The following is a 25,237-nucleotide window of genomic DNA, read 5'->3' on the forward strand; positions in this document are numbered from 1 at the left end:
AAATAAAAATATTTTATATTCTACCTCTTGTAACATTTATATTTTTTGATCTATTCTGTGAAATATGTTGCCAAATGCCTTTAATTAAATAAGCTAACTTTAAGCTTTTATCTAAGTTAATAGATAGATGCTCCCAAACTTATATTTTTATACCTTGTACTCAATAATTTATAACAAGTGTAGCTATCCCCAACCTAAATTTATGGGGTGTGTTATAATGACATAAAATTTAAATTTGTGTGGACTTTACTCTTAGTTCGAAAGTTAAATTTATATGTATATTTTATTTAGTTTATTTTATAAGATACAAAAGATCTCATCACTCATAACAACAACAAATCGTAAGCCCGGTAAGAGCGAATACAAAACAATTTCCTCCTTTCTTATAACCACTCCTAAAGCAGTTTTCTCTACAATCTGATCCATTATAGCAAAACTCAGTCCCAATGCAAGTTCTAGGAGGATTACCAAAGCTATTCTTCGAGCCAATCGATATTCCTGCATCAAACCCAAAGTTAATTAAAATTTCACCTTATTGATATATTAAACCAACCAATATAACTTCAAAAAATTAGAAATCATTATCTTGTGATGCACAGGTGACATCTTCTATTAAAATTTACAAACATTAAAAGTTGTTTTGAAAATATTTTCGAATCCCACCACTGCAAAACAATTTTTATTTTATAATTAACATATAAGAACATTAAACGAATAAAGCATATACCTCTTTTAGTTGGAAGTTTTCTCATTTTTTTTGTTACAAAAATGTAAAAAAAGCAATCAATCAAACAAACTTTTAAATTCATACCTGAAACAAAAATCAAAGTGAGGCATAAAATCAAGAGATGAGATGGACATTTGTGCATAAACATTTTGAGGAATTTTAACTTTTATTGTTTTTCTCACAAGATGGAGACTAATATGCATTTCTCATTATATATAGTGGACCATATATAAATAGAATAACTTTTTTTTAGAAAGTGATAACTTAATAAGATGATATATTGAATAGATAATTAATATCATTAAAGTCAAATTAAATACTAAATATAATATTTACTGTATTCCAATAGTAATTAGTACTAGTATTCAATGCAAATTAATATTATTAATTATTGTAAAAATTATAATACAGGTTGACTTGAGTTTTATATTAATATATATATTAATAGTCACTAAAAACACTTTATATTATTAATTATAGTGTAACGTTACTTTCAAAAAAAAATTATAGCAACGTTTAATTTTAAAATATTTCATGAAGAAATTTTCCAATGTATAAAAAAAAATATTTCATGAAGATAAACAAAAATAATAATATATTTTCATTTTTAAAAAACATTGAATGACAAATTACATTTTTAGCTATGCTATTTATTAATCATAAAGCTTGTAATACATTAAATAGAGTAAGTTGACTTGAGTTTTATACTAATAAAGTTGTTAATGAGTTATTGAAGACACTTTGTATAATTAATTAACTACTCTATCCGTTCTTTAATATATGGAAAATGCTATAGTGCACGAGACAGACCTGACGTGTAATGCACGAAGTAATTTTCTGGCGGTTATAAACCCCTTGTAGTGTTAAAACCGCCAGAAATTGCGAGTCGGATTTTGCAATTTGTGACACTTATGAGTTTCTGGAGGTTTGAAACTGCCAGGAAACGCGTTTCGTGCATGACACGACAAAATCTGTCGTGTCTTATATACTCTGCTCTTAATATATATTACTATCTTAAGAGTATTTTTGTTTCTGTTTATTTATCTGTTACATAATTTCAAGAAAACATTAATTACGTCTTATCAATTATACCCTTAACATGTTTAATTTTTAATGGTGGAAGGAAATTTTAAAAATCAAAAGGGAAAACTTAGATACAGTAACATTTATACAGTTGGTACTGTTTTCCAATAAAAAATTGACATATGTCCCATTAATAATTTTTTTTCATTTTTAACCGCTTCCCCTGATTCCCTGTAACAAGTCACGTTAATGCTATCGTTTCTACGTCTAAATTCCAATAACAAAGAAACTGCAGTTCTCAAATCTCACTTCGGATCCAATTCCTATTGTCAATTCTTTGGCTGAAATGTTAATGCTCTATCTCCAATCAATACTTTGTTCTTGCTTTCGCTCAAGCTAATCCAGTCCACCCGTTAAGGTGATTTCTTCCTTCTTAGAATGAAGGCAATCCACTAATCAGATAATTGTTACAACTGCACTTGAAACCTACAAGTGACTAACAATACACTGACTTAGCTATCACTAAGATTCACTCTCTTAGTCTTCTCTAGGATCCGATCAACCTTGATCTCCTAAAGGAATCACCACTAAGATTCACTCTCTTAGTCTTCTCTAGGATCCGATCAACCTTGATCTCCTAAAGGAATCACCACTAAGATTCACTCTCTTAGTCTTCTTAAGGATACTGACCTACCCGGTCCCTTAAGGAAAATCAAACAACTGTTTGAGGTTGGTGTTTACAAAGGTTTGCTTCTAAATAAGCTGAGTGTAAACCAAATAAGAATAGATGAAGAAAGTAGAGGCTTGAATCTTCTCTTGTATTGCAGCTCTTTGTTTTCTCTCGCTCTTCTCGCTCTCTTAGTCTTTCTTCTTTTCTTCAGCCTTTTATAGTCCAAGGTGCAAAGGATATTTCTGTTGAGAGAATATGACCGTTGGAGGGCATTTCTGGAACTTCCAGAACCTGCTGTGGCTGAACCTTGGTAGGTAGGCATTTCAGAATAGTACACTGCTCTTGTACTTCTCGATAGAGACCTTTGCCTTTAACCATTGACCTCTGATCAGAGTTATGCTTCGTGTTGGAACTTGTGAAGCTTGGTGATCAGAGTCAGAGGGATGCTTGGATCCTCTGACCTTCGTAACTTCTGCTTCTGGACCTTCAGAGCTTCTGAACCTTCAGAGCCTCTGGTCCCTCAGAGCTTCTGGTCTTCAGATCTTCTGATCCTCAGATCTTCTGATCCTCTGATCTTCTGATCCTCTGATCTTCAGATCTTCAGATCCTCTGATCTTCTGAACTTCTGATCTTCAGATCCTCTGATCTTCTGAACTTCTGACGAATATATCTTCTGGTGTCAGAATCAGAACCTGTTTGTCAAAACACTCAAGACAAACATTAGAGTATCATAGTTGTTCATCCACAAATAAATACTTGTTATCATCAAAACATAGAGTTGTACCACATGACCAAATCTTGATCTAACAATCTCCCCCTTTTTGATGATGACAAAACCATGTATTTTGATGAACAACTCTAAACAAATAAACTGAATACACTCAGAGTATAAGGTATCAGAGTTAAAACTTATCCTGATGTGTATAGTTTATCTTGCTCCTTCTGAATCCAAGTCTCGTGCTTGATTCTGAGCTAAGCTCCCCCTGAATCTAATACTTAATATCAACGTTAGTAAAGTCTAGATTCTGAGCTAAATGATGTAGGAGTTGAGTTGTCAAGATACTATAAGTTCTCCCCCTTTTTGTCATAAGCAAAAAGAATGAAGGTGGAAAAAAAAATAGTAAGAGTAAAAGACGAAATACTCCCCCTCAGAAGTAATACCAAGGGATACTTGGCTTCTGATTAGCATATCTTCTGATGAGAGCAGAAGTGTGGTTCTGGTGACATCTCCGTTCTGGACAAAATTTCATCTTCAGATACTTCAGAATGAGAAGCTAGGAACCTGCTCTTCTTCTGATGACGCAAGTCAGAAGTTGTAGTAGCATCTTCTGATGTTGTTGCTTCTGGTTCGACAAGTTCTGAGTCTTTGTTTCTTTCTGAAACGGTCATGCTCATCTCTGCAAGCTTTTTCAGCTAGCTTTGACTTGACCAAATCTTACTCTACTGATGCCTCCAAGATCAACTTCACCTTCAGGTTCAAGTTTTGGATCTTGGGACATATGCCTTTCTCCCATCATGTGTTGCTTGCATCCACTGTCCAAGTTCCATGGTTGGAGTTTCGATGGACCTATTGAAGATATCTGCAACATATATAATCTTATCCCTAGGTACCCACTTTCTGGGTCCTTTCTTGTTAGTTAGCCCAGAAGTTCTGACAACTTTGGGTCTTTCAACAGGATAATATACAGGAATTTTTGCATGATATTTAGACATGGAGAAAGATCCCTTTATAAGAGGAGGTTTAGCAGCTTCAGCAGGTACAGGGTCAGGCAATATGGTACCAGAGGGAACAAAGCATTCATACAAAGATTTAGCTTTAGGCACAGAGGGCTCATTTCTAAGTGGTTTAGAATACCCAATGCCACGCATTCCATTTCTGCTCACGCCATAGATCAATGAAGCCATCAAGCTTCTATCTACGCTTTTAGCCAGGAATCTTTGAAAAGTTTTTTTATACTTAGATTCATGCTTACTATCAGAGGCATCGCAGGCAATAACTTCTTCTAACTTAGCAATTTGATTCTTAAGCACAGAGTTAGAATTAACTAAAGCATGGTTATCATTTTTCAAATCAGATATGATTTTCTCATGTTCAGAAGAAGTTTCAGAGGCAGCAGAGAAATTCTTTTTCAACCTTTTATGCTTAGTCAAGAGAGAGTTATATTTATCCATAATTTCAGACAAAGCATCTTTAAGTTCAGAAGTTGAGAAAGAGTCAAATACCTCATTTTCATCGTCAGAGTCTGGATCTCCTTCTGATTCTGAGTCAGAGTCAACAGCTTCCTTTGACTCTGCTCCTTTGTCTTTGACAATAGCCATGAGTCCTTGGACTTCACCATCAGAGTCAACATCCTCTGACTCTGATTCATCAAATGTCACCATCAGACTCTTCTTGGTCTTGAAATGCTTCTTTGACTTTTCGTCCTTTGATGAACCTTTGTATTTGCTCTGCCTGTGCTTCCAGATGCAGTTGAACTTTCTGGATATCAGAGTCAGCTCATCTTCATCAGAATCTTCTGATGCTTCTTCGGATTCTTCTGTTCCAGCTTGGAGAGTCTTAGCCTTTTCAGATTTGGATTTCAAGGCAATAGACTTCTTCTTGTGATCTTGATGTTCAGCACGCTTTAATTCATGACACTTCAGTATGCTTATGAGTTCTTCCAAACTCATCTGCTCAACATCTCTAGTTAGCTCCAAGGAAGTTATCAAAGGCATCCAGCTTTCAGGAAGACCTCTAAGGATCCTCATGACATGATCCGCAGTGGTGTAGCTGTTGCTGAGGGGTCTTATTCCAGCTACGAGCAACTGAAATCTGGAAAACATATCCTCAATGGATTCGTCAGGTTCCATTTGGAAGGATTCATACTGCTTGATTAGAGACAACGCTTTTGTCTCTTTCACTTTCTTGTTTCCTTCATGAGACATCTGCAAGGATTCAAAGATGCCCTTGGCGGAATCACGATCAGTAATTTTCTCATATTCTTCATATGAAATGGCACTTTGTAGAATAGCTCTTGATCGGTGATGATCTCTGAACTCCTTCTTTTGATCTTCACTCATCTTCTCCCTTGGGATTTTTACACCATGTTCATCAACAGGAGGGGTGTAGCCATAAACAACAAAATCCCAAAGATCAGGATCAAAGCCAAGAAAGAAGCTTTTGATTCTATCTTTCCAAAAATCAAATCTCTGACCATCAAAGATAGGTGGTCTTGCACTGTATTGATATTTGCTTGTAGTAGTGGTGGAATCCATGAGTTTTTCACACTGGCCCGGATCTACTGAACACTGTTAAGTGTGGTAATCAGAACTTGCGCTCTGATACCAATTGAAGGTGTGAAAAACGACTAGAAGGGGGGGGTTGAATAGCGTTTTCAATATAAAAACTTTCCCCTTAAGATTTAAAGTAAATCTTTTCGGTTTCTCTAAGATAGATGGTGCAGCGGATAAAGATAGAGAGAAGAGAAAAGCACACAAGTATTTTATCCTGGTTCACTTGATAAATCCCTCAAGCTAATCCAGTCCACCCGTTAAGGTGATTTCTTCCTTCTTAGAATGAAGGCAATCCACTAATCAGATAATTGTTACAACTGCACTTGAAACCTACAAGTGACTAACAATACACTGACTTAGCTATCACTAAGATTCACTCTCTTAGTCTTCTCTAGGATCCGATCAACCTTGATCTCCTAAAGGAATCACCACTAAGATTCACTCTCTTAGTCTTCTCTAGGATCCGATCAACCTTGATCTCCTAAAGGAATCACCACTAAGATTCACTCTCTTAGTCTTCTTAAGGATACTGACCTACCCGGTCCCTTAAGGAAAATCAAACAACTGTTTGAGGTTGGTGTTTACAAAGGTTTGCTTCTAAATAAGCTGAGTGTAAACCAAATAAGAATAGATGAAGAAAGTAGAGGCTTGAATCTTCTCTTGTATTGCAGCTCTTTGTTTTCTCTCGCTCTTCTCGCTCTCTTAGTCTTTCTTCTTTTCTTCAGCCTTTTATAGTCCAAGGTGCAAAGGATATTTCTGTTGAGAGAATATGACCGTTGGAGGGCATTTCTGGAACTTCCAGAACCTGCTGTGGCTGAACCTTGGTAGGTAGGCATTTCAGAATAGTACACTGCTCTTGTACTTCTCGATAGAGACCTTTGCCTTTAACCATTGACCTCTGATCAGAGTTATGCTTCGTGTTGGAACTTGTGAAGCTTGGTGATCAGAGTCAGAGGGATGCTTGGATCCTCTGACCTTCGTAACTTCTGCTTCTGGACCTTCAGAGCTTCTGAACCTTCAGAGCCTCTGGTCCCTCAGAGCTTCTGGTCTTCAGATCTTCTGATCCTCAGATCTTCTGATCCTCTGATCTTCTGATCCTCTGATCTTCAGATCTTCAGATCCTCTGATCTTCTGAACTTCTGATCTTCAGATCCTCTGATCTTCTGAACTTCTGACGAATATATCTTCTGGTGTCAGAATCAGAACCTGTTTGTCAAAACACTCAAGACAAACATTAGAGTATCATAGTTGTTCATCCACAAATAAATACTTGTTATCATCAAAACATAGAGTTGTACCACATGACCAAATCTTGATCTAACATACGTTTCCTCCTCTTCAATTGCAAGTTCGACATTGGCTTTCCATTCTTCATGGTTGAAGCTCCATGCCTCACACCCAGTCGTCTGCACCGCTGCACTTGATAACAAAGATGGAGAAAAGGGGGCCAACAATTAACAACAACATTGGAGAAAATGGGGTCAGATCAGGAGCATCCTCTTCGGTAGAACACATCTTATTGCAGCCAGCAGCACCCAAACGAAACGAAGAAGCCAAAAACCTACAACCACATCTTGTGTTCACTTCCTTCACGAACCAGAGTCGCGTGGAGATCGTGACTCCTTCATTTCGTACGACCACCGAGCAAGAGACGACGATGACTTGTTATAGGGAAAGAAGTTTTTTTTAAACTTACAGGAAAGAAGTTAAATATGAAAAAATAATTAATGGGACAGATGTCATTTTTTTTTATTGGAAAACAGTAGCAACTGTATGAATGGTACTGTATCTAAGTTTTCCCCGAATCAAAATTACTAAGAGATATAAAGGGTATATTAGAAAGCTAGTAATAATTTTAACAAAAAACCAGAATATTAATACTATTTCTTAATACATGTGTCAAAACCTTAAAGTAACAAAATTATAGGAATAAAGGGAACATTGTAAAAAAATTAATGCATTAAAATGACAATGCTAATTAGTCCTCCCGTCCCCATTTATAAGCATTTTTACCATAGTTAAAAAATTATTTACAATAAATTTCTCTAGAGTTTATTCTTCTATTAACTATCATAGATTACCCTTACAGTTTTATAAAAAATTTCAAATTTAACTAATTTCTCTCTCTATTTTAACTATTTGTTTAAATTTCTATCCATGTTAAAAACTTTTCAAAATCACATCATCGCTTCCATGTTAAACATGAGGGTAATTTTAGGAAAAATATTAATTGTTTCATTGATATATTATAAAGTGAGTTATATTTACGATAAGAAAAAAATCTTAACATGTTACTTATTCATAGAGACTAGGAGTACTAATTATATCGTGCAATGAAAATATATCGTTTGGTTCTTTAGATATAAAACTTAATTAACCACAAGTGGGGAATGTGCATTTCCTTAAGGGATTTCATCTAGGCTTCTGGCCCGGGTTCGATCCGGTCTGAGGTAAAAAATAATACATTTGTGGTCAGGGACTTCACTACTGTATCCCGAGCCAGATTAGTCACGTGGGGTCTTTTTCTCCCGTGGAGACTGGTGGCCAAAGGACAAATATATATATATATATATATATATATATATATATATATATATATATAAAGACTTAATTAAATATATACATAATTTAATATTTTATTTCATCTTACTGATGAAGATTTAATTTAATAATGTTAATAAATATGTCAAAAGGCTTTGGACTGGGCGAGACTCCAGGGTCCCTCGCCCAGGAGCGCTGGCCTAGGGCGATGAGCGGACTAGGGACTTGGGCCTTCATCCCGGAGGCCCAACTGGCCCATTAGGATGATTTAGAGGCGCTAAGCCCAACTCCTCCAACTATAAATAGGGGAGGGATACCAATTGTAAAGGACTCTTGGCTAATTTGTGAGAAAACAAGATTGGAATTTAGTTATTCTCTCTCTAAAGCGGTTACGCTCTCACTTTCCCAAGGAATCTCACATCACGTTCCTCACACCTTAGGTACTATACCTCATCTCAATGTTCATGAAGGAACATTTGGCGCCGTCTGTGGGGATCGGTAGATTTCGATTCCCGGACTACGTGGATTGCAATTGGATTTAGAGAAGTTCAATTCTCTGTGTGAATTTTCTTCAGTTTTTAGTTTTTCGCCTGAAGTTCTTCGGTTCACTAACCAAGATCGATGGAGACACGTCGTCAACGACGCGACAAAGATCAGGAGCGGCAGCGCGATTCGCCTGACGCCGCGTGAGGCAGGCCGCGACGCGAGCAAGTTCGCCATGAAGAAACCGATCAGTTAACTCCTCCTCCACCACCACCTCCACCTCCTTCTCCAACGCCTTCGTTAACTTCTCCGCCAACTTCACCGGAGCAGCAGAGATCACCAGCGCACTCACCCGGAGCTTCGGGAGAGGAGAATCCGGCACCTCAGGAACCGATCTCTGGCCAAGATTTGAGGCGCTTGATCCGTAGTGTTGATGATATACGGCAGCGAAACGATTACTTACAAGAACAGCTAGAGTATTATCGTTCCGAGCAGCAGGATGAAGGGGAGCGCGAAGCAGAAGCCGTGGCTGAATTTGAACCGTTCTCAGCGGCAGTAAGAGAGGTTGCCATACCAGATAACATGAAGAATATTGTCCTTGAGACATACAGCGGGAAAGTTGATCCCAAGGAGCACCTGCTATATTTCAATACAAAAATGGTGATCAGTGCCGCTTCTGACGCTGTGAAGTGCAGGATATTTCCAGCTACGTTCAAAGGCACAGCCATGGCGTGGTTTACCACGCTACCTCGAGGATCCATCACTAATTTCCGGGACTTCTCATCAAAATTCCTCGTCCAGTTTTCCGCCAGTAAAACCAAGCAGGTGACAATTGAGGATCTCTACAACGTCCGCCAATCCGAGGGAGAGACTCTGAAGCAGTATGTAAAATGATTCAGCGCGGCGTTAGTCAAAATTGAAGAGTCACAGCCGCACGCCTGTGAGCGTGCCTTCAAGAACGGGTTGCAGCCGGGGAAGCTGAATAGCAAGTTAAGCCGCAAGCCGGCTCGGTCCATGGCGGAGATCCAGACGCGAGCAAACACCTACATCCTGGACGAGGAGCATGATGCTTTCAAGCGAAGGCGCACGAAAAAGGAGAAGGACGGCAAACAGGGGACGCTTTGCCAAGAGAAAAACGGAATAAGGAGAGGGGAGAGGGCAGCAAAAAGCGAGACAGGAAGGTGAGGACAGGAGAGAAGGCTGCGAAGGAGCCATTGTACCCTAAGAGAGAAAATTTTGAGTGCCGCAGGCGTGGCATCAAGCTAACCCTCGCCGGCGAGAGGAGTCAGGTAAGAGTCTTAATGCACATTTGACGGAGTTGCTTCGTGAGGTCGGCAACCCACGCGGTTGAGGAAGGCGAGAAATAGGCCGACCCGCCCCGAGTGGCGTTGGATAAAATGAACTGGTGCGAGTGTCACCGTTTGGCAGGCCATGACACAGGAGATTGCTTTAACCTGAAGAACGAGATTGAGAGGCTCATTCGAGCGGGACGATCGCAGATGAACGACCGTGGCGATTGGTGGAATGGAGAACGACAGTAAGGGAACTGGTACAGAGGGGGCCGTCAGCAGGATGAGCGCAGGCGAGATGACCGCCGACGCACGCCAACCGCTGACAAAAAGGAAACACTAGCAACAAGGAAGAAGGGGGCGGAAGAAACCTTTAATAAAGACCTTGAGCCGCCAGTTGGGACAATAAACACAATCGCGGGTGACTTCGGCGGGGGCGGAGACACAGCGTCGGCAAGGCGAAGGCACGTGAGAGCAGTGACATTAGTGCAACAGTATGAAACTCCATTCGGTTTCCAACATCCAGATATTGTGATATTGTCGGCAGATTTCGAAGGGATAAAGACACACAAGGACGATCATGTGGTTGTAATGATAAGGATTAACAGTTTTAATGTACAGCGGGTTCTTTTGGACCAAGGGAGCTCCGCTGACATCATCTACGGAGATGCTTTTGTTCAATTAGGATTGACGGACAAAGATTTGATGCCCTACACAGGAACGTTGGTAGGCTTCTCGGGCGAGCAAGTCTGGGTACACATATATGTAGATCTGGACACAGTCTTTGGTATCAACGATAACGCCAAGCTACTCCGCGTAAGGTATCTTGTATTGCAGGTTGTGGCATCCTACAACGTCATCATTGGAAGGAACACACTCTATCGCCTCTGTGCAGTAATTTCGACGGCACACCTGACGGTGAAATATCCGCTGATAAGTGGAAAAGTGGGAAAGATTGTAGTTGATCAAAGAAGGGCGAGAGAATGTTACAACAACTGTCTCAACCTGTATGGAAAGAAAGGAGCTGGCGAGGGACACAAGTGTCTTGAGGTTGAGGTCATCCAAGGTAACCAAGGCAGGCAAGGGGAATCGAAGCACGGGGTTGACACGAAGATAGCAAGATCAGGGAGCAACAAAGGACAGGTCAGGATAGATGGCAGGACGGGCAAGGATGGACAGTTCACGGACGCTCATGCAGAGGAGCGTTGGGCAAGTGTGATCGCAGATTTAGAAGCATATAAATTCAGCAGGGGTGTTGGCGATCGAGTGTAAGATCAAGTTTTGATCTAGTAGTACAACTCTATGTTTTGATGATTACAAGTTAACCTTTTGATATGAACAATTGTGGTACTCTAACGTGTTTTTCTGAGTGTGCTATTAACAGGCTCTGACCTCTATTCAATCTCACACAAATCAGAAGCATTGTGCTTAAAGAGTGTCCCAAGCAACGCTTTCGCATTCACCATGTTCAGTATGAACAGTGGAAAAGCGTCAGAAGTTCTGAAGTTATACAAACTCTGATGTGGACTCAGTCACTAGAAGTTCTGAAGATCCAGAAAGTCTGATAACCAAGAAACACTGAAGGCTCAGATACTCTGATGGTGTAGAAGACTCTGAAGATCCAGAAGCTGATTAGTGAAATTCTGATGTCCAGAAGCAAGATACTCTGAAGACCATGTACTTCCCTCTGAGTTCAGAATCAGAAGAAACAATGGTCAGAGGATCTGGGCTTTCCCTCTGACTCTGATCAACCGGCTTCACAAGTTCCAACATGAAGCTTTCCCCTGATCGGAAGTCTCCTAGGTTTAAAGGTCAAGTCGCTATCTAAGTACAAAAGCAACTGTACCTTCCTGACGACCTACCTAACAGTCTCAGACACAGCAGAAGCTGGATTTTCCAGAACTGCCCTCCAACGGTAGCATTTCCCTTGCAACGCTCAACCCTAATCCTTGGAGTATATAAAGAGGCTGAAGACTGAAAGAAGCGGCTAGAAGCATTCACATACGCGCAAGACAAATTCAAATTCTTCTAAGCTTTCTTTCATCTGAAATTCATTGAGTTTACTATTAGCTTTTTAGAAGCAAATCTCTTGTAAACAATTCTTTGATAAACAGTTTGTTTAGTTCCTTTAGGAGATCAAGGTTGATCGGATCCTAGAGAAGACTAAGAGAGTGAATCTTAGTGTGAGCTAAGTCAGTGTAATTGTTAGTCACTTGTAGGTTTCAAGTGCAGTTGTAACTCTTACCTGATTAGTGGATTGCCTTCATTCTAAGAAGGAAGAAATCACCTTAACGGGTGGACTGGAGTAGCTTGAGTGATTCATCAAGTGAACCAGGATAAAATCCTTGTGTGTTTTTCTATCTCTTATCTTTAGCACTTAAGTTCTCGAAAGATTTGTCAAAATCTTTAAGGTGGAAGCTTTATCTTGAAAACGTTATTCAAACCCCCCCTTTCTACCGTTTTTCATACCTTCATCGAGCCCAGGGTCACGGTTAGTCAAGAGAGACACTTAGAGAAGCTGGTAGAGGACAACTTTGACCTCTTCAGCTGGAGCTCAAAAGACCCAGAACTCTGGGACCTGCCGATGTTCAGGAAACAAAGTCTTTTGAATTGAGGGCGAGATGAGCAAAAGGGAACACGATTAAGGGAATGGATCAACGAATCGTCCAACAGGGCAGCGGCGAGAAAATATATAATAAGGCGCACGAGCGGTCTAAGGACAAGAAGAAGGTGAGGAAAAGGAGCCCAGTGAGTCGTCGCCCGGGTAAAGCAAAAAGAGAGTCAAAATATTGGAAGCCTGTGGGTTCGGTAGTTTTGAAGCCAGCGACGTCCAAGCGCGACAAGAAGAAGGGCAAGATAGGAGAAGTTCGTCACTGTCACGAGGCGGGCATGGAAGGAAGCCAGCCCAAAAACAACAATGAGTGGCTAGCGAGCACGTCGGGCTCGAAAGATGTGGTGATGGGGATGATACTTTGACCCGAGGGGCTAGGAGTGGAAAGCAGGGTCGAGGACGCAGCAAAGGAAGCAGGAACGAGGACACAACAACAAAACCAAAAAATAGGACCAAAAATAAAGATGCACTCTTTTTCTCCGCCACGAGAGTTTTTTAATGAGGCATCCCTCCCATGCAAAATTTTTTACAAATCAAATACAAAGGATATTCTCAAGTAATACTCCTAGCTGGACTACAATACGACGGTCGCTCAGTGGGAAAAATTCCCCGAAGGTGGCGATCCCACCACGACCTTGATGTCTGGGGATCGCTCCGAGAAAGTCCGACGCGAACCGCTGCTACCCAGATAGCAACTCAACTAACATGTCACGTTCGCCCGGTGGGAAAAATTCCCTGAAAGTGGCAATCTCAACACGACCTTGATGACTGGGGATTGCTCCGGAAAGTCTGGCGCGAATCGCTGACCTCTCGTTGGTGATGTGTGCGGGTAGGCTCCTTGTCTGAGGACAAGCAGTTTATCCCAAAAGTCTCCCCGAAATATGGGCAAACGAGACCTCCCCGAAATATGGGCGAGAACAAAAACTAGGCATAAGTCTGGGTAAACCTATATGGTCATTGGGTCCCTCGCAACTGTAAGCCCTCGTCGGGATAAAACTGGTGAGGCCGCACCTGCTCTTACGGGAAATATTGGTGTGAAGGAGAAAGCCTCAGTCCAAGGTTGAGCTAAAGTCCTAGTTTCGCTAGCACACATTCAAAATCGCTACACGAGCACAAAATACAAAGCCCGAAGAGCACAAGGGCGCGAACGAGGAGAGAAATGGACAAACGAAATCGCAGCAAATTTTCATTAAATAACGTGGCGTGATATTAATTACAAAAAAAGAGGTAAGAGAAAAATCAGTACAAAATATTCACACTACATTAACGTCTTCTGCTTCCCTTGCATTTTCAGCGACCGCGAAACATGCAGCATTGAAGCCCGGGGATCGTCCGGGCCGACCAATCCGTGGGGGGTGATCTTCTTGAAGGCTCTCGTCCCGCTGAGGTCAATCCCCTCTTAAAGATATTGAACTTGAGCTTTGGTGAGGAAAAAAACCGCGACCACGCTCTTCCACGGCCTCAACAGCAGCCCTGGCCGCCGACCTTGCCCGGAGAGTTTTGGCCTCGGAATTTGCACGGTATTCCGCGTCCGCAACAACTTTGGCCTTTGTTTCCAATTCAGATCTCACCTCAGCGAGAGATTCGTTCGTCGACCCCAACTCACTACGAAGGAACGCGATCTCTTTGTCTTTGACAAGGCAAGCAGCCTTGCTCGCGGCGATCGCCTCGGCCTTTGCCTTCAGTTCCTACTGCAAATCGTCCCGCTCGTCCTCCAGTTCCTCCGTTCTACTTTCACAAGCAGACAAGTCAGCCTCGCGATAACTCATCTCGATACCCAAATTGTTCAATTTAGTCATTTGGGCCGCTACCTGGGTCAGCAACTTGTCACGCTCGCCATGCGCTTTGAGTGTAGCGTGGCGATAACCCTCATCCCTCTGACGAAGCTCTTCAACTTCAGCGGTTGTGGCTGAGTCTTGTGACAGCTTGGCGAAGAGACACCCTGCACGCAAAAGGCTCGAGATGGCTTCTCGCGCCACTCCATCAAGGTCAGGATTCTCAGTTCCTCTCATGCTGCCAAGAAAAGGGTCAGTTAGCATAAAGTCGACAGGGGAGGGTTGTTGATTTGAAACAAAGCACGTCTGCCCATCAACAATCGGATGGCTATCAGTAGGGGAAGAAAGGCGAAGCGGAAGCAGGGCGGTGGGGGTTTGGTCTCCACTGCCGTGACTCATGGTGGAAATGAGGGAGGCCCTAGGTGGGCTTGCCCCGACTTGATGACATGAATGGTCAGGAGAAAGGGTCGTTTGGGGAGCACCAGAGGGAACGTCTTCAGAAGCATGCTGATCAACGATGACTTCCTCAGGAAAGAGCGAGGACTCCACATTGCCCGTGGGGTTTGGCTTTTCCCGGCCCACCAGGTCTTGGCGAGGGGCAGATGTTTCGCCAGCCCTGGGTCTCTTGGTTTTCTCCTTCTTCTTTTTTGACTTTTGAGGCAGGGGAGTCGCGACCCTCGACTTTACATCTGTGCCAGGGGTGACCCTTTTGGATTTTTGGGATTTTCTTGTTGGGGAAGGTTGGTCAGCATCGCCGGTGGACATCGGAGCCGGCTTGTCAATCTCCAGTGGAAGGATGGAGTCTGGTATTGGCTCGCCAGACCCCGTGGCAACGACGTTTGGGGTCGTAACGACCGTTCCAGAAGGGGCAGCACCGGATCTTTTGGTCCGTTTCTTTAGAGGGGAGGCGGCGACCTCGGCATCAGCATCCGCGACAGCACGTTTCCTCTTAACCCCGTTAGTATTAAAGACGGGAGGAAACTCAAGTGAGTCAGCAGCTAGGGCGCGCTTGAGCGCGACTTCAGTAAAGTTCATCCCTCATAGAAATGAGCAGAGGGTGTTTTTGCGAGCGGCTACAAGCAGCTGAGAGCACTCAAGGATGGGGAGCCCAGCGAAAAAGCCAAGGATGGCTTTATCTTCATCGCTCAGCGATGTGTCGGAAGGCGGCGGGACGTCGCAAGGACTCTTGGTCCAATAGAAAGGGACTGAGCAGTCACGTCCCGGCTGGTGAAAGCTTCAGGGTAGGTAGGATGTACGAGTATTCAGAAATACCGGCGCCCAGGTTCCTTCTTTACGTTGCTCTTGTAAGGGTAGAGGCGCTACCGGCCCGTACGAGATTTTAGAGAGACCCACCCAGGAGTTGGAGTCTTCAGGGATTTTGGCTCCATGCCGTAGAAGTAAAAGAAATGGGAGGTTTTTGCTTCAAGACCGACGGCGTCGCAGAGAATCTCAAAGCACCGAACGAAAGCCCAAGCGTTCAAATGAAGTTGGCTTGGGGCAATATTGATTTCCCTCATAACCTGGCAGAGGAAAGGGGAGAAGGGTAGTTTGATCCCCAGGTCAAGGAAGAAATACTTGTAAACATAAAAAAAAGTGGGGTTGCTTGTTCGATCGTGCGGTGCTGCCAGGGATGACGGATTTCCAAGCCCCAACCGGTGATGAGGACATCTTCGAGGCACTTCTCGCGGCAAAGCCCGCCGGCTTGGCAGGCTGTCTCGGCAATAGACTTATCGGTGGACTGCTCAGAAGGTTGGCAGATGGCCTCCTGAGTGGGGTCTTGAGTTATGGACTGGGGTAAGGTGGCGAAGATTTGGTGCCAGAAAGCGTTCCTTTCATTTTCAATAAGGGGAAATCCCCCAGGGGGGTGTTAGCCGGAGAAGGAGATGCGGGAGCGGCGCTGCGAGATCGAGAGGATCCTTTGGTGCGGCGTTGGGGAGTCATTTTTGCTGGGAGGAAGGATAAGGATGGGAAAGGAAGGGGGTGCTATTTGTCAATTTCAACAGATTGTAGGAATTCCAAAAGTGGTGAATGAGTGAGGGAAGGAGATTTTAAAAGATGGGATAAGCAGCGATTGGGAAATCGTGCCTCATCATGGCAAAGGTGGAATGATCACTTAAGGGAGTGTGGCACGGATTTCGGGGAACGAAGGCAGCGCATTAAATGAAAAGTCACAACGGTTGAAGCTTATTGGTTTGAATTCAAATTGTCAGGCTCTACCACGATTTGAAGGGACGTTTCAAAGGTAGTGGTTGAGATTCCATGGATTTGCTGACCTTTGTGTCACCTCAGGGCGCAACGCGTGGTGCAGGCTCGACACATGTCAAAAAGTTACGGTTCAGGGCACGTGCGTAACTATGGCGGGGCGAGCAGATCCAGCATCATCGCCGCAAGCTCACTTGTGGACTCGCGCCGCCAGGGGAGCGTGACAAGGCGCTCAGAATTTTAAATTTTTAAGCTTTAAATTACCAAGCCATGTTGGCAATTGCTCTTTATTTCTGTACCTTACTTTTTAGCACTAGTTAGCTTCTTGTGGCCATCACCTTATTTCTTCTGTTTAAAAGACATACTTAGCTCTCATGCTTCGAGCTCGGTGTCTTGTGGACTGGGCGAGACCCCAGGGTCCCTTGCTCAGAAGCGCTGGCCTAGGGCGATGAGCGGACCAGGGACTTGGGCCTTCATCTCGGAGGCCCAACTGGCCCATTAGGATGATTTAGAGGCGCTAAGCCCAACTCCCCCAACTATAAATAGGGGAGGGATACCGATTGTAAAGGACTTTTGGCTCATTTGTGAGAAAACAAGATTGAAATTTAGTTATTCTCTCTCTAAATCGGTTACGCTCTCACTTTCCCAAGAAATCTCACATCACGTTCCTTACACCTTAGGTACTATACCTCATCTCAATGTTCATGAAGGAACATGCTTGATCTCAATTAATGGAAGAAATTCAGGTTTAGAATTAATGGAAGAAATTTAAATATGAAGTTGAATAGTTATATATTTTGATTGACTATTCATTTTCGGAAACATCACGTCCGGTATAACCCTAAGGTGTAGGCCAACAAATCGGAGATTGTGGAGGAAAAACCTCTCTCCTGGCCAATGTCCAAGTGTTAAGAACTCAATGAGGTGGTAACTCGAAATGTAGTTGTCTTCGATTATAGCATCTCTAAATCAGCTTGTCCTCTCCATAGTGAGTCTCGCGATAATGACCACAGTACGTCACCTACTGCTTGAGAGGGTAAAAAACCAACGTCGACATAGAGTTATTCTCAAGGAGCTCAAAGTCCACGCTTGTAGCGTCCCGTTTCTCATTTCGTATCATTATTATCACTGAAGTCTGGCGTTAAGCACCCACACAACACACAACAAGTAGAGAGAGTCAACTTCTAAAAACAAATGACCTCTAGGAATAAACAAACAATATAAGCATAGTTCTCAACTACATTTCCCACATCAATAAGATAAACATCTCAATCACATTAAGCATGTTACCAATCGTCATAATTTCATAAGCAAGTAAACATGTTATAAGCACACAAACATGTTCTCAATCATCACAGGTCAACACAGTTAGAACCTAAATGAGTTAGTCTATACGCACTACAAAATCTGGATATACGCCAACGACCATGCATGAGAGGAAGGACAATCACACATAAACCCATGAATTGATTTTATTCAAAGGAGCATCAAACTCATGAAAATTGAAATAATCAGAAGTCAAATGCTTTGTTTGAAGAAGCAACGAAAGCAAACAACTAGAAACAAGCAATTAGAAACAAGAAAACAAAGCAAAACATTGTGCTTGTTCACTTGTGACTAGTTAAACCCAGTGGCGGATCCAGGACCCCGAGGTCAGGGGGTTCAAATTTGTCTATGACCTTCCTAAAATTAAAAACACACCATAATCAGTAAAAACATGGCAGCACTACTCTATTTTAACAAAGGAAAGAGGATTAATAATATAATTAAGCATTTAATTAAACACTTTGATTCATATCAGAACAAGGTAATTTGCAGCAGCTTGCATATACAAACAATTGAGCTGCCAATTGGAATGGCAAGTTACCATGCCATTATTTATTTATTTTTGATAAGCAAAGCATTCATTAAAATCAAGCACAAGGAGTGCTAACAGCAATACAACGTTTGAGAAATCAATTACCTTACACACAAATCAGACCCAAGTAATCACTAAGAACTAAGGACAGCAACATACTTCATAGTTAAGTTATCCAAACAACATTAATAACTACCTTACTACCCAGCCCCAAGAAAGCAAAAGATGATACAGTAACACCATAGGTTACAAAAGACAAAACACCCTGCAAGATATAGCAAGCGATCCATCACATGTTGGTGCTCACCATGCCATTATTTATAAATCAACAAAACCATGATGCTTGCAGCTCAACACAATCAAATAGTCAATGTATTTCAGTTTTAACTCAATTCTTTTCAATATAGGCAACACTAAAATTATTCCAGTAAATGAAACAAATTTGAAATGAAAGTATAAATTTAAAATGTATCAACACTATATCCGTTTAACATTTAAGGTAATGAGAAGAAGTGCACATCCCCTGATCACCTGATGCAGTTCACAAAGTTAGGCAAAAGATCATAGAGCATATGGACTTATGGGCTATGGCTATCTCAGTGCGAGGACCCGGGCAGGAGTTGTATATGATTATTTGTATGAGCTGCATGATGTACAAAGATTGCCATTTCATACAATATAACTATTACTAGTGGTAATTTTAGGTCATTCTTTTCGTGCCAATTGATGCTATTTGGTCATTATATCATTGCTGAGGATGAATGTAGTTTGTGTTTGGAATAAGTTACATTCAACGTCAATGGAAAAGAATGAAACAAGTTGTTGATTCAAAAAAAGAAAATATAAATTTGAACTTGGAATTGAAGGGGAAAATCTTGAAAACAAGAAACTAGGATAAACAAATTGAACAGGTGAGAATAATTAGAAGATTATAACTTTAGAAATTAGGGGAAAAACAGAAATTAGGGTTAGGAAAAAATCAGCCATGCCCATACCTGTAGAAATTAGAACCGCAGAGGCACAGCCAAAGGCAGGGGCGCACGGCTGGAGAGTGGCACGTGGTGGTGCGGCGGCGGCGGCCGGCATGGTGGTGGCCGGTGGTGGTGCTTGGCCAGCTTGGGAAATCAGAGAATGAGAGCGTGAGTGCAGAGTGCGTGCGTGGTGACTGTGAGAGGAGAGAGAGATCTGACTAATAGTGACTATAGTGTGAGAGAGAGAGGAGTTGGGGTCTAGGGTGCAATATTAAATTTTCAGGGGGTTCAAAAAAAACATGTTATAGGGGGTAGGTTGAATTTTTTTTTTCTTCAGGGGGTTCAACTGAACCGGGTTCAACTGAACCCCCTGGGCCCTATGTGGGTCCGCCCCTGGTTAAACCTGACGAAAGTAGAAATCTGTCACATCAACATAAGCTATGAAGCGTGCCTACAAGCCGAAAATGGAAATATCTTTTCAAGCTCTAACTTTCAACGGTCAAGAAGCTATCCAAATTCAAGTCAAGCATGAACATGATAATCTGAATTCAAGCAACCAAGTACATCCTATAAGCTATTGTGGACGATGAAAACCTGCTCAAAAGCATTTCTCGACAACACCAAAGTCTTCATTCACCTAGCACAAATCAGATCAAGCATTTGTGATCAGAACGACTAGTTTCAACTCTCCAACGTCTACTCCATACACTCATTAAGTGTTACACCTTGTAACGATTATATTTTGAAGACTTAGTATAAATAGCTTATGCAGTTGGAAGAAAGTGTTGATTTTTGGAGAAGCAATCACAATGGCTCAGAAGAAGAGGATGAGATTTAGAGTCAAATACTAAAAGAAATAAAAGAAGAGCATGAGCATGAGCTAAAGAGTCAAACTCACATATGCAAATGAGAGATTGTGATACAGAGTCAAATCTATATTTATGAGAAGAAGAAGATGAAGGGAAACAAGAAGAAGAAGTAGAATGCATTAACACAAATCAGATCAAGCATTTGTGATCAGAACGACTAGTTTCAACTCTCCAACGTCTACTCCATACACTCATTAAGTGTTACACCTTGTAACGATTATATTTTGAAGACTTAGTATAAATAGCTTATGCAGTTGGAAGAAAGTGTTGATTTTTGGAGAAGCAATCACAATGGCTCAGAAGAAGAGGATGAGATTTAGAGTCAAATACTAAAAGAAATAAAAGAAGAAGAAGAAGAAGAAGAAGAAGAAGAAGAAGAAGTTAGTTGAGGATCCATTTATTCAATTCAACATCCATCTTAAAGACCTCAAATGAAGGAGCAATATCAAGATGAGGAGAATCAAGATTGAGTTGATTCAACGACGACATCAATATCTATGCTTGGGAGAGTCATAAGAATACTTGGGATGCCTAGAGAGGCAGAGATCAAAGAATACTCTGTTGAGCCTAGAGAAGCTCGTACAAGAATACTCATTGAGCCTGAAGAGGCTCGTACAAGAATACTCAACAATGCATAGAGAGACAATGACTAAAGAATATTCGTTTGTGCCTGAAGAGGCATATACAATAATACTTGTGAGAAAAAGTCCTTGATACTTGATAGTGAAAATCTACGTTGTTGCCAAGGACTGAATGTAAACTCACCGATATAGGGTGAATCGAGATAAAAGATGTGAGTGCATTGTCCGCTGCTTATCTCTTAACTTTATCGTCTGCACTACACGTCTATGGACGAAATGCGTATATGAAGATTACGTTATAACGTCTAGAAAAATCTAGTCAATCGCAATTGAATTATATGAACACAATCCAAACCCACTTGTTGTGTCCCTGTGGTCTAACCTTCAAATGATAATTCTTCAAGACAACTTCCTGGTCGAATCCACATAGTTGACGAACCTTCCCAGTTTTGAATTATTAGTGGTCACCTCGGTCCGGCAATGATAACCTACTTGGTTCCAAATACCCTACAGGCACTCATCTCATGCAAACGACACCTTATATCTCATGCAAGTCATAGTCAAGCTTGCAAGCATGACATATATCTCATAACATACATCATCATAGAATATTACATATATCTCATATCATGCACAATCAACAAACAATCAATATTATATCATATCATATCATAGATTGCAACATCCCAACAATAACATCATATAGTCATCACGCAATATACAAGCATTAAAGCATAACATGATTCAATCAACACATAGCACACAAGACGCTCTAAGACCAAAGTGCCATAACATCGAATATTTTTCTTCCTAAGTGTAAGGCCCGAGTTTTAGGCTTATGTTAAGTGAATAAACTTTTTATTCACGATTAGGGTTGATGTAATGTGAAGGGAAACCTGAACGAAAGTTTATTAAATTAAATATATTTATGAAGGAGAAAGTTCAGGAAAAGTTCAAGGATTTCATTATGATCGATAAAAGTTATAGCACGAACGTTTTACGCTTAAACCTAGGTCAGAAACCCTAGTATATAGCTAATTTTCACTTTTAGGCACGCTGGCAGTTAATTCCAAAAATCTTCAGAGAAATGTTAGAATTTCTCTTCTTCCATATATAACAATCGTTTCGAGGCGAAACTCTAGGATCTACGAACGTCCGATTCCAATCATCGGAAGTTTGCCGAAACCGAATCCCTGGTATTTCAAAACCCTAGAATTTCCCGACTTTGAGGACTTTATCTATTCAGAGCTTCAAATGAATATTCCACACGCGTACACCCATTTCTCTTGATGATTTCAATCTTTCTTCAGAAGGAAGTTTTCCATTCCGACATTCGAGGCAAAAAGCAACTTATCGGGTAAAATAGTTTTACACCGACTTTGCACCGACTTTGCATTAGTTGCCAAAAATACAAGGAGACATCTTCTTAGCTTGGGAATTCCTTTGCCAAAACCTATCTTAGAATTCATGGTGAATGACGCCGGAAAAATCGGATTCGCGGAACTTTCATTTTCCCGCGAATTTCCACCTTCTATATATAGCAAACAAAGGAAGAAAAAACACAATTTTCCTCCATTTTCTCTCCTCTAAACCGCGGCCAAGAACAAGGAAGAAGGAAGAAGAGTTTTTCTTCATCGTTTGCTTGATCGTCGATCAATCAGTTGCTACTTCAAGGTTTCGAGGTATAGTCGCTAACCCTTACCTCCGATCGCTTTTTCCATAGCTTTTCTGTAGAGTTTTCTGAGCGGATAGTTTATGGGTTTTTGCAAAACTATCCTGAATCTTTCATTTCTGATTCTAAACCTCTTCTATGTATGCCCAAGATCACTTCTGCCGGATTAGATTTTCCGTTATGTCGCCGGAATTCCGCCGGAATCAATTTGAACCTAAAATACCCATTTTATGTAGTTTTTGAGTAAAGTTCCAACCTCTAGGCTGAAAACTATCGCCTTAGCTTAGTGCTAGTAGGATTAGTTGTCATAAACGTCGTTGGTGACGTCCCTGCAAAATTTTATTTTTGGGATTTCAGTTTTGAAAATCCTAAGTTAAAAATCATGACCAAAATACCCCTGCGACAGTTTTTGATCCGATAATTTTTCCGAGTTCAGAATACCCTTAGTTACGGCTTATGAAAGCATAGGAACCAAGTTTGATCGAAGAAAAATCGAACCCTACAATTACCTATAGTGGCCGAGAGCTATAAGGGGGGAGGAGGAAATTTCCTTTTCCGAAAACTTGTCTTTTCGCGCTAGATTATCGTACCTTAGAGTATAGATTACTTCGAGTAACCTTAGTAAGTATCGATAGCTTAGTTTCCGATAGATTCTGATTGATTTTTGTGGTTTTGTTCTAAAGGTGATTTTGAGGAATTTCCTGAGGATCAACACCTTGCTTGTGAAGAAGAGTTTGAAGTTTTTGCTGGAGAACCTTCAGGTGAGGGCTTCTCACTGAATCTCTAGTTAATGCTTAGGGTCGATATTTCGACATTGTTTACTGTTTATGCACTGAGATTGTGTGTGATTGAAAATGTTTTCTGAGGCTTCGGCTGACAATGTAGATGATTCATCTACTGAATGTTTTTGAAGATTGACTTACATGCTATGTGCTATGTGGGTAATCTAGGATGTGTGGTGCATGCTTTATATGCTAAGTGCTAAGTGTTTATGATGCGATTTATTGATATATGACATGTTGTTGATTGTGATGATTTAAATATGCTTTACACTGAAAATCTGAGATTCTGAATGGTGAGAATAGCGGGCAGGTCATGCCGATTTTATTTTGAGAGTTTTGAGAAAGTTTGATAGGACGAACGAGGTTCGGGCCTTGTATAGGGTTTATGGATCGAGACATTCTCTGGAGTCATTTGGGGATTCGAAGATCCCGAGAACTTATAGGAATTGCGATAAGACTAAAAAGGATATTATTTTGAAAAGAAAATTCATAAGACATTAAACAACCTCTAAATCTTTAAGTAAGGGTAATAATCTCGAAAGGAGGCTTTGGATGAAAATCATAGTATGGAAAACGAGAAGTGTCGTTGGATCCAAGTGTTGAGTCTGTTGTTGTTGTGCTGTTGGAGCAGCGTTGGTTGTTGTGCTGTTGGAGCAGCGTTGGTTGTTGTGCTGTTGGAGCAGCGATGTTGTTGGGCTATCCTGGGGATAAGTCCGGGGAACCGTTAGTTCCCGAGTATGTGATACTCTTGTGCTGTTGGAGCAGCGATGTTGTTGGGCTATCCTGGGGATAAGTCCGGGGAACCGTTAGTTCCCGAGTATGTAATACTCTTGTGCTGTTGGAGCAGCGATGTGTGTTGTGAAGTGTGTCTTTTGTCGCAGAATCGACTTTGCCTTAGGGTAAGATTTTAGAGACTTTAATTTACCTAGAACACGTGGCGACGTGTCGAGTGAGATCGGAGACGTTGGTTGACTAATCATCCTGCATTCATGCAACATTAATGGGGTATTAACACAGGACGTACTCTAGACCTCGTCGGATTCCAAAATGGTCATAAGACCCGGATTTCCGTGATAGAGCGTCTGTAGACGTCTCTTGTAGCAGACCGAAATGGCAGACCTACGGGTTACGGCTGATCTGACTACCGTTGTTGTTGGAGTAAGAGGCACGCGGGCCGAAATGGCACCACCGTGGCTGGTGAAGGGCTGATCCGTTGATGTCCATCCGTTCCGGATTGCATATTGGTTGACTGGGTTAACCTGCATACATATCATGCAACATGCATACTAATTTAGTTGTTGAGTGTGATTGCTATTTGATTATCTTACTTGTAACATGCTAAGTGTTATTATTGCGTTCATGTTATTGTGGAACATGCAACCCTAGGAATGATATCTTTAGCTATAAGCCTAAGTGGCTATCTATTATTTGTACCTATTGGGTTTATTATCTACATAGTTCTTTAGAGTTGACCCTCGCGTCTTCTGTGTGTGTTTTGGCGGACAACGCCTTTTGTCAGATGAACATTGCGGATTGGTTCGCAATGGTCCACCCTTCGGGGGGGATTAGGTACGAGATGATCGACCAGGACGACCCCGGGTCGTGGGTGGTTGACCCCGCGAGCCACCGAGCGACGTATTCGGGGCGTATCATGGAGGACCACGTGGATAGTGGAGGACTCTTGAGGTCAGGAGTGTTGAGGCGATGCTCTATCAGCTTCAACTTGCCACCGGGCGTTCACTGTGGACCAGGTCTTGGAGGAGCACCACCGCCACCGTCATCTTCAGAGGAGGAGGATCCCTCAGAGGAGATTCCAGTGGGAGTGCCTTCGGCAGGGTCTAGTGCACCCTCCGTTGCGATCATTGATGATCAGGGTTCGGGCCCTAAGCCCGTGAGTCCAGCATCGGAGA

General features: G+C 41.7%; 1 protein-coding gene across 6 annotated transcripts; it reads right to left on the reverse strand.

Annotated features, from left to right (window-relative positions):
* Positions 1-240: 240 nt before the first annotated feature.
* Positions 241-19,661, reverse strand: LOC130720580 (uncharacterized). Of its 6 annotated transcripts, none has more exons than XM_057571233.1 (2): positions 19,448-19,661; positions 241-498 (listed from the first exon to the last, which is right to left on the reverse strand). In XM_057571233.1, the coding sequence occupies exons 1-2, from the start codon at positions 19,536-19,538 to the stop codon at positions 320-322; spliced, it is 270 nt and encodes an 89-aa protein (XP_057427216.1). In that variant the 5' UTR covers positions 19,539-19,661; the 3' UTR covers positions 241-319. The 6 variants fall into 6 exon arrangements, 2 of the variants coding, with proteins under 2 accessions (XP_057427216.1, XP_057427215.1); XM_057571232.1 differs by lacking the exon at positions 241-498 and adding an exon at positions 12,200-17,729; XR_009013176.1 differs by lacking the exon at positions 241-498 and adding an exon at positions 18,051-18,273.
* Between the last annotated feature and the right edge of the window lie 5,576 nt (positions 19,662-25,237).

Source organism: Lotus japonicus, chromosome 5 (assembly GCF_012489685.1).
Source record: "Lotus japonicus ecotype B-129 chromosome 5, LjGifu_v1.2".
In the NCBI taxonomy this organism is placed as follows: Eukaryota; Viridiplantae; Streptophyta; class Magnoliopsida; order Fabales; family Fabaceae; genus Lotus; species Lotus japonicus.

Bases quoted from the DNA above. Each gene is read 5' to 3' on its own strand.
- LOC130720580 (XM_057571232.1), bottom strand. From the start codon at position 15,427: ATGAACTTTACTGAAGTCGCGCTCAAGCGCGCCCTAGCTGCTGACTCA.